The sequence below is a fragment of the Siphateles boraxobius genome, unplaced genomic scaffold, assembly GCF_051911475.1.
Source record: "Siphateles boraxobius isolate OS27281-9 unplaced genomic scaffold, OSU_SipBor_1 130, whole genome shotgun sequence".
In the NCBI taxonomy this organism is placed as follows: domain Eukaryota; kingdom Metazoa; phylum Chordata; class Actinopteri; order Cypriniformes; family Leuciscidae; genus Siphateles; species Siphateles boraxobius.
Window position 1 is genome coordinate 44,965,192 of NW_027508734.1, and position 10,395 is coordinate 44,975,586.

Here is a 10,395-nt window from a genome sequence, read left to right on the forward strand (position 1 = left end):
TGTAGTCTATAACTTGATCATGATTTGACAATGATCCAAAGAGCATATTGTGCTTCAGTGGAGGAACATCTGCCTGTTTGTACAAAGGAGTCAAATGATCAATGTACATATATTAGTAACTGAGATAGAATCTTATTTCTTATTCATTTTGTCATACTGTATTTTTTGTTCGATTTAATTGAAAGTTACATTAGTCACATTTCTATCATTTCTGTCTTTTTGGAGTGAAATTGCCAAAGGTTTAAACTTTAAAGGATTGCTCAGACAGAATGTTTCGATACAGAAAATATGGCCACCAATTTAACTTTGTTCAGAAACCCATAATATATTATATATGTAATAAAAGTTCCCTTCGAAAGCTCTGAAATCTAAAACTATATTAGTCTGTTTTGATTCTTTACCTCAGTTCAGCTGGAATTTACCAAAGTAACACGTTTATACTGTAAAAACATAAATGAATGCTGACCACACCTGGCAAACAATATGTTCAAATTACAACTGATATTTCAGTATGTTCCTGACACAAAGACACATACGCATGTCCCCATCATCTTTCACTGTATCAAAAATTACAGCACGAACATTTTTCAAAACTTCTCCTTTTTGTCCCACAGAGCAAAGTAAATAATTTGAGTGTAAAATAACGCGAGGATGAGGAATTTATGACAACTTTTTGTTGAACTATCCCGCGGCTCCCTGTTCTCCATAAGTTGGACAAATACCATTGAGAACCAAGTACAAATTATGATTATTGCAACGAATAACCTTTGAAGCTCATGGTAACAAAGTCTTACAATACCAAGGTAGTTAATGCACACTTTAAGTGCTTTCCAAACATAAAAATATGCTTTGGTTAATATGGAAACCTGTCATTGATTCAGGAATAGACATAACCTCTTAACGTGTGATTAATGACAGCATTGCAAGAGCAAATGTTTTATTCATGAAGCTAAAAGCATGTACGATTTGTGCTGAAGCTGAAGGGCAGACGGTCCTCCTGCTGTCTGATATAAAGACAACAGACTACAGCAGGCGTTCAGTGCTCTTTCTCGCACAGTCTGCTCGCACTTACATTGACAGTAATGTTACTGTGAAATCAGTATTTAACATTCTGTTGTCACTATAGGCCTACGTGCACAGAAAAGAAATCTCGTGGCATGACAATAAAAGTAAAACAAATCTGACTGCAATGTCCATTAGCATGTGCAAGTTTGTCGTTGAAAACTTATTTTACATGCAAAATTTCACTCAAAGTAACTTTGTCACTGCAATGAAAGAGCCATTTCTTTCAATCAAAATATCTCAAAATATCAGCACTTTTCACACACACGAAATTGTATAAAAGTTGTCACTATGGTGACTCCCTTTTAATGGGTACATACTATTTCGGTACTCTACATTTGAGGTAATAATATGTACCTTTAAGATACCAGTATGCATCCTCTAAGGGTAAATATGGAACAAAAGTGTACCTTTTGAAGGGTGTGGTCCAGATGCCAGCTTTTCTACCATTGTTTTTCTGTCTATGTACTAACATAGGATACTGGAAATGTATTTTGTAAGGTGCATGCTATTGGAAGAAAAATTGGAAAACTGAAATTGGTTATGAAAGACCAACATTGTAGTGATGGGCATTCCGGCTCTTTTTCGTGAGCCGGCTCGTTTGACTCAGCTCACTGAAAAGAGCCGGCTCTTTTGGCTCACAAACGGCTCTTTAAAAAAAATAATGTTTTGACTATGTGAAAAAAATTCTAATTAAATTATGAAATGAAATAAAAGTCGCAATTTCTTTAAAAATGCATTGATTTGTTATGAAAAAAGAATACTATTAAACATTTGCATTTAAATTACAAATTTTTAATGTGTAGAAACAACACTCAAAACAAATACAATCTGAATCTGAACAACATAATAGAACCCATATTAAAGGAAAATAAATAACTGAAAGGATTAAACTCGTCCCTCTTTTTCTCTCTTCTTTATTGGCATGTTATAACCAACATGAACTATCTCACTAGTTATGTTTTGTATACAACTAGCACACACACACACACACACACACACACAATGCTGATCATATTTTTATTTTATGAGAGATTTGCATTCAGAAATGCAAGCTGCCTTACTTTCGAGGGGCTGATGTGGTTTCTTCTCTCAGTAATAATGTGTCCTGTTTTCGAGAATTTCGGCCCCTCCCTCATGCCGTATAATTGTTTAACACCTCGTGTATGATTGACAGGAACAGAATGTGAGGCTGATCAGACAGTCGAAACGAATGTGTGCGCCTTTAGGCCTATATCATATTTTTTTTGTTCTTTGAATTATTCAATTATTTTAAATAAAATAAAATTCATTATTTCATTGTTACATAATGATTTAATTTCTATAGGCTATATTTTTAAAAATAGAGTCGCTCTTCAGATATGCGAGCCAGCTCCCGTCGTTCACCTACAAGAGCTCGAACGACCCACCACTACAACATTGAGATCGTGATAGGTGGACCTGCAGTTGCTGGCAGAATTCAGAAGCGTTCATTGAGTTTGCAGTCAGTCTGAAATATGTGAGATAAACTGTGTGACTCTTTTGTTGTCTTTAAATCAGTGTTTAGACACTGGCTAGAGACTGGGTTGATGAATCACACTGAGACAACTAGTCTCTAGCCAGTGTCTAAACACTGATGATTTCATAAAGGTATACAAAGAGCACCACCACTGTTACATTCAGTAGCAGACACACAATACGTTTATATTCATAATAAAATCTACAGTCTTTGCAATTTTTTTTTTTTTTACAGAAATGCACAGGCACTCACAAACTCTGCACTGCGTTAAATAAAAGTGAATTAACAAAATAAATGCGCATACACATCTTTTACCTTTTCTCATGGTTTGTAGGTACTCCCACAATATCTCACCAGCAGTTCAGTCAGAGGTCTGATCTAGAAAGCTCTCTCGGTCTAAAGCACAGACAGTATGGCATTCCTCTCAAATCCGGGTAAGGATTTTTAAGCCAAACTCTGTCTGGCACCAGTCTGACCAGTTTTGGGGAAAGTTACTTTTAAATGTAATGCGTTAAAATATAATGTTACTTTCTAAACAAGTAACTAATTGCATTACTTAGTTACTTTTTATGGAAAGCATTACGTTACTCTAAAAAACGTTGTTTTTTAATAATATTAAAAAAGTTTCATTTTTGGAAAATGTAAAGGCCCTTTCACACCAAAAGTGAAATGAATAATAAGCCTCAGGCTGAAGGAAATACAAATTCATGCCTGTACAGTAAAGGGGGCAGTGCTGAAACAAATCTTTCAGCCGTGCTGCCATTTTGGACTGCAGAAGAATAGGACGCTGAAGAAAAAGGTTCAACACTTCAGAAAACACAAATGTGATGTGCATCTAAAGTCATTTTTGCTTACTGTTGGCATGGTGAAATTGGATCATTAAAGGTCAGCAGCAAAGATACTGGTTAATAAAGTAAGATTAAATAAATAAAGTATATTTGTGTAATTTAATTATTGCAGGTTTTCGTAATATTTTGAGTTTGCATTTCACTGTTTTTAAGCATTTTGAGGAATAGTGAATCTGTTTCTGTGCAAGTGAGATGAGTAAATGCATGCTCACATTTAGTCTTAAAGTACAACATCATGTTTACACAGCGCACACAACACCTCTGCACCTCACTCCCGATTTCTCTCAACATGGGACAGGAGAGTTGTCATATACTGTATATATAATATACGCCTCCACATCAATGGTACCTTCACACATATGCAAGTCACCCATGCCATTTACATGGATGCATCCCCATACCATGACAGATGTTTGGTTTTGCACCTGTCATGAAAGTCTGGATGGTCCTTTTCATCTTTGGGACTGAGAACTCGAAGTCAGTTTTTCCCCAAAACAAGCTGAAACGTGGACTCATCTGACCGCAGCACACATTTCCACTGTCTTTCAGACCATCTGAGATCTTCTTAATGCAGCGTCAGACAACGGTTTTCCTGAGCCCATGCGGGTATATTTAGCAGCGCAATGGATTCTCATGCAATGCCATCTGAGGGCTGAAAGGTCATGAACATTCAACAGAGGTTTCCTGTCTTGCCCTACGTGTACTGAGATTTCTCTGGATTCCCTATTATGTATGGTAGTTGGAGAAAGACCTAAATACTTTGCAATCTTGCACTGAGAAATCAGATTTTTGAATTGTTTGACAATTCTCTCATGAAATTTGAAACTCATGAAAAAATCATGAGTTTTTGGTGGATTCTCCTTTTATACCCAAACACAATACCCTCACCTACCAATTCACCTGCTAATTGTGGACTGTTTCAAAATATTTGTTCAACAATTGGATATTCTACAGTCTTTTCACTTTTATTTTGCCTCTGTCCCAACTTTTTGAGTGTGTTGCTGCAGCCATCAGTCAATTTTTTCTTTGAATCTACAAAATAAAATTTATTTGGCCAGTGAAAACATTGGCATTTTTTTCTTTGTACTTTTGTCAGTTAAATAAAGTTTAAAGAAAATAAACAAATCACATAATCTTGATTTTATAACATTTTACAAAATTTGGGAATTTATATATACTGTATATGTGTTCGGAAGTAAATAGTTACATGACATTTTATTTACATAAATAAATAAATGGAACTGTAATCAGGGACAGTTACTGAGAAAAAAATGTGTAATTAAATGACAGTTACTTATATATATACATCTGAATATTTTCTGTAAAAAGTTAGGATATGTTGAATAATATTAATTTGTTGCTTTGCCTGGTTTTGATTTGCACAATGCCTCCTGCCATTTAAAGGCCGTTTAGTAAAGCGATGCTAAACGACACTTGATTTCTCATTTGATTTGCTGCTCATGTTTGCCAATTACATCAATCCACATTGGAGCTTTCTAATCTGTCTAAGTGTTGCCACTATGGCGAGTGATAAAAATGCATACCAGTGCTGGAAATTAGAAAAGAAATCAAAAAGTTATGTAATCCGTTACATTATTTAATAAGGTAATTGAAATAGTTACATTACTTATAATATTTTAAATAGGGTAACTGGTAATTTGTGACCTATATTTCCAAAGTAACCTTCCAACACTGTATATATAAACATATATATACATATATATATATATATATATATATATATATATATATATATATATATATATATATATATATATATATAGCCTACATATAACTATATCATATTTTGTTGTAAATTTAAAAGTAATACGTTACTTTACTCATGTTAGTTGATACGTTACCCCAAACACTGCCAGTGACCGACTGACCACTGGATTGACAAGAATTGTTAGTATTTGGACAGTTTAAAAGCATAACTAAGAAAATAAAATGTGTTCGCTACCCTGGTTCCTCTTCTACGTGAAACCAGCAAATGTGTCGTGACCCAGCAGCTTTTTACTGGTGGGTGTGATGGTACATGTCACAGTCCCTGGTTATATGCTTTTACCTACAACCGAGCAATTCTATATTTAAAAAATAACATTTCATAATCAGTGTATGAAATCAAGCACAGACCACCGATCTTTAAAAGCTGATAAATTTATAAAATATTTATTTAAGCAAACTAAAATAGAATTTGAACTTCTAAACCTGTTAAGTTTAATTAATTTTCAGAAGTGACCAATACTATTGTAAAAGAACCAAGCAAGATACAGTAAATTACCAAGTGAGTCTATCTTGGATTGTGGAGATGAATGGAAGGAAGATCTGAGAGGAGGAGGAGACGATGGCTTACATGTGACTTAACAGGATAGCGGATTCAGGTCACCAATATTTCAAATGTTCAATATTTCTTTACCACATTTTCCTCTGGTATATGATTTTTGAAAGATGTCTCTTATGCACACTATAGCTGCATTTTTTGATAATAAGAAATACAATAATATTAAGAAATATTATTACAATTTTAAAATGTGATTTATTCCTGTGATTTAAAGCTGAATTTCCAGTACATTTAAGTGTCTTCAGTGTCACATTCTGATGTGCTGATTCACATTCACATTCTGATATGGTGCTCATAAATATTTTTTTATTATCAGGGTTGTGCTTAATATTTTTGTGAAAACCATAATTCTTTTTAGAAAATTCAAAAGAACAGCATTTATTCGAAACATTACATTACAAATGTCTTTACAGTCACTTTTGATCAATTTAATGCATTCAAATAAAAGTATTAATTTATTTAAAAAAAATCTTACTGACCCCAAACTTTTGAACAAGCATGTATGTTCAATATTTTAATGTTATTTTTATAAACATATTTTTGCATGAATATTTATCAAGCACAATTTTAAATGTTAAAAGATATAAATAAATGATAATTGAGGAATCATAAAATTCGTTTGATTATTTTAACATTTTAATTTAAAATGACTTTTGACAACTAAATGTTTCAATTGCATACAGTATTTAATAATTACAAGCCTAAATAATACTGGCGTCTAATACTCAGCCTAGTTGTAATATCATAACATTTCTATTTAGGCCTTTCAAATACAGTGCAGTTCATGGTTATGAAGGTGTTTATTTCACATTATTTAGGCAAAGATCAGATCACATTTCAAAATCCAGGTAAATTAGGTAAAAATCCAGATAAAACAATAACAACGTTTCCACACAAACACACAACTTTATAGCTGTAGATGTTTCACACACAGTCTATAACTTAAAAATATCAGATTCACAGCAAGGTCCAACAGAAGAACTAGGGAGAGCAGGGCGCAACACTTTTTGACTTTCTCAGTTTGTGTAAATCCACTTTGGGTTCAGAGAATGTATTTTTTCCCACATTAATTTCCCACATGTCTAGTACAATTATGTGGTTTTGTTTTATTAATACAGCGAATACTTTTATTTATTTTTAAATATACCCCAAAAGAATGGAAGTGAAGTGAGACATGTTGTAACATGTGAGGGGCACATTGTAACATGACCATATGACAGCTTAAAATGTTATCTGATCTAATAAAAAAAAAAATACAAGACAAACTAAGATATTCTGTCAATTAAATACAATTATTAACTTCATATAAAATGAAGCATTTTTTAATTTTTAAAAATAATCACATTTTTGAGTTTGACAACAAACACCGGAAAACAGCTATACAACAGTTCAAAAAATAATAATACTTAACTATTTCTAAACATTGACTCTCAGTCTCTATTCACCTTTTTCTCATGGGTTCTCAATAGAATAGAAGTATAGAATAGAATAGCATTGTTCTAATAGGGGCACATTGTAACACAGTGTTACAACCTGCCCCACCTGCACAACTGGGATTTAAACCCTGCTAGTGTCTTCTGCTACTGAACGAAGCATTAAAGAACTATCTCCACTGTTAAACAACAGATTTAAGATTAAAATAATATCAGATTTGTCTGTATTTTAGTGCATGTTTTTCTTTTTCTCTATACAGTGTTGATATGGCAACTAGTAAGTTTCGTCATGCTAGCATGTGTGGAAAGTTTTAAACCATGTGTATTACAACTAGCCCCGCTCACCCCTACCCGAGATGTTGAGAACCTCAAATCTAACTGAACATGCCAACAAGCTTTCTACCAAAACTGACTAATGAAATCATTTTATACGCGTGATGTTTCAAAGACAGTACTAGGATGGTGTGATTTCTGGTGGTAGCGCAGACCTCCACAGTTTCTAAAACTCTTCCCACACTCTTCACACACATACGGCTTTTCCCCGGTGTGAATGCGGAAGTGGCGTGTCAGCGCCCCCGAGTGGCGAAAGCGGACCCCGCACAATGAACAACTGTACGGACGCTCACCGGTGTGTATCCTTAAATGAGTCTTCAGGTTCTCCAGGCGATTGAACTCTCGGCTGCACATGCTGCAGTGATACGGGCTGCACCCTGGAGGGAAAAGCTGCTGCTTTCTCGGCCGGCTTGCGACAGCGCCTTCTTCCACACTCGTTAATATGGTTCTGTGATGCTGAATGGGATGATAACACACATCATTTGAACTGTGAAATACACGGCTACATAATTTACAAAAATACAGGCTGGAATGGATGTTTTTCCTCACCTGCTCATTACAGTTTTGCGTTGACTGCGTGAGGGATGTCCTGTCGTCTTCTGATAGGTAGAGGTTGTGAAACGGGGTGGAGACAAGAGAGACGCAGCCACTGGATGGTAAATTGATTTTTGAGGAGCCTGAGGAATTAAAAACATAAATCATTGACAATATTTCAGTACAGCGGAACACTTTTATGGATTAACCATTACCGTGACTGTGGCTGGGTTCTTGATCCAAAGGTTCTGTCTCCTTCTGTGGCTTCTCTGAAGCAGACTTCCAGTCCTCTAGCAGTTTTGACTGAACTAAAGTCATTCTGTTGTTCACAAACTCCTCATTACAAGTTGAGTCAAAACTATAGTCTGGACTAGAATAAGGAGAACCACATCCAGAGCTGCTATTCAGTGCAAGTTCTTCTGGATCAGACTTTTCACTCTTCACCTTAACTTGCTCAATTGCAGGCTGAAATGATACGTCTTGATGTACATCTTGTATGAGATCTATGCTTAGCTCCTTTTGGTCTGATGTATCTTGCTCTGTGAAGACATAAGTGACATCAAGACAAAAAAAAAAATATATATATATATATGAATGAGGCATTTTAGCACTTTCATAAGTACTACTGTACACCCAAAGAGCTTTACAACCATGTCGGGGTCTCTCCTCAACCACCACCAGTGTGCAGCATCCACTTGGATGATGAGACGGCAGCCACAGTACAATGGCGCCAGTGCGCTCACCACACACCAGCTATAGGTGGAGAGGAGAGAGAGTGATAGAGCCAAATCAATGTACGGGGATTTTTAGGAGGCCATGATTGGCAAGGGCCAATTGAGGGAATTTGGCCAGGACGACGGGGTTACACCCCTACTCTTTACGAGAAGTGCCATGGGAGTTTTAATGACCACAGAGAGTCAGGACCTCGGTTTAATGTCTCATCCGAAGGACGGATCACATACATGCATGCATATATATATACATAACTATTTTTTAAATGTTTTTTAAAGAAGTCTCTTATGCTCATCAAGCCTATATGCGATCAAAAAACAGTAATATTTTGAAATATTCTTACGATTTAAAATAATGGTTTGAATTTAAAATGGCTATTTAAATATGCTTTAAAATATAATTGATTTCTGATAATTCTATAATTTATATAATTAATTGTTTGAATTATTATAATAATTTCTGAAGGATCATGTGACACTGAAGACTGGAGTAATGATGCTGAAAATTCAGCTTTGCATCACAGAAAGAAATTATATTTTAAAGTATATAGTAGGCTACAAATAGAAAACGATTATGAGTATCATAACAAGTATCATGTTTAGTGTGTTGTTCTATATTTTTGATCAAATACATGCAGGCTTGATGAGCATAAGAAACTTCTTTCAAAAACTGACTTCTTTCAGAAAATGGACTTCATTTAGCTAACGTTACTTGACTTCCATCATGCTGTAAAAGGGTCTAAATGTGACTTTTGTTGTCTACAATTGTCAAACGCACCACGTATAGGCGATGTGGTCATTTCATGTGATCGTACACGACCATCGTGATGAGAGATTTCGTGAAAAGATCCATTCATTAGCCCTTCACTCTCATCCACATATGCATCTACTTCGTGTTTCTGCGGTGTATCCTCTCGCAGACTGTGCGAGCTGCTCTGATTTGATTCCCCATGATTAAGATGATGTTGTAATGGTAATGTGAGACGGTTGTTCTCCCGCTGTTTATCGCTGTTATCCAGAAGTCTGCTGAACTCATTGATCGCGATCTCAAGCGCCACCTCAAATGCCCTGCGCAGCGCCGTCTCGAGCGCGGCCTCCACACATCTGGACACCAGTGATATCGGCTCCCTTCCACTGACTTTCACACGAGCATTCATTTTATAAAAACACACCGTGTCTCACGCATAGGTCTCACTGTCTACCTCTTCAGAATGCGTATAATGCGGACGCCGTTACAGTAATTTCAAGTGTTCCAGGCAGCTACTGAACAAAACAGACTGACGGCAGGAAATGCTTCAAAATAAAAGTCAATAAACTCATAGAGCGTCTTGATCTTGTCCTCAACATGATAATAATTTATACTAATGTACGCTTTTATAAAATAAAATATATTCTGTTCATTTTTACCTTCATTATGTTTTTATTTAATTAACATTTAGTGTTATAACGGAACTTAAATGCTTTCTCTGAGAGGAGATGCTCATCCTTTATTCTTCAAAACATATCATCAATCTCAGTTTTATCTTCTATTCATTCAATTCAGTGATTTTCAGTTTTTTCAAGCAATTTTGTTACTACATATTTTAAAAACTGATTAGACTCCTATTTTGGG

The 10,395-nt window shown here is 35.2% G+C and overlaps 1 protein-coding gene across 1 annotated transcript; it reads right to left on the reverse strand.

Moving 5' to 3' along the window:
• Positions 1-6,533: 6,533 nt before the first annotated feature.
• Positions 6,534-10,092, reverse strand: LOC143737744 (uncharacterized). Its single transcript, XM_077229581.1, has 4 exons — positions 9,562-10,092; positions 8,268-8,591; positions 8,068-8,195; positions 6,534-7,974 (listed from the first exon to the last, which is right to left on the reverse strand). Exons 1-4 carry the CDS (start codon positions 9,938-9,940, stop codon positions 7,612-7,614), a joined length of 1,194 nt encoding a protein of 397 aa, XP_077085696.1. The 5' UTR covers positions 9,941-10,092; the 3' UTR covers positions 6,534-7,611.
• Positions 10,093-10,395: the final 303 nt, after the last annotated feature.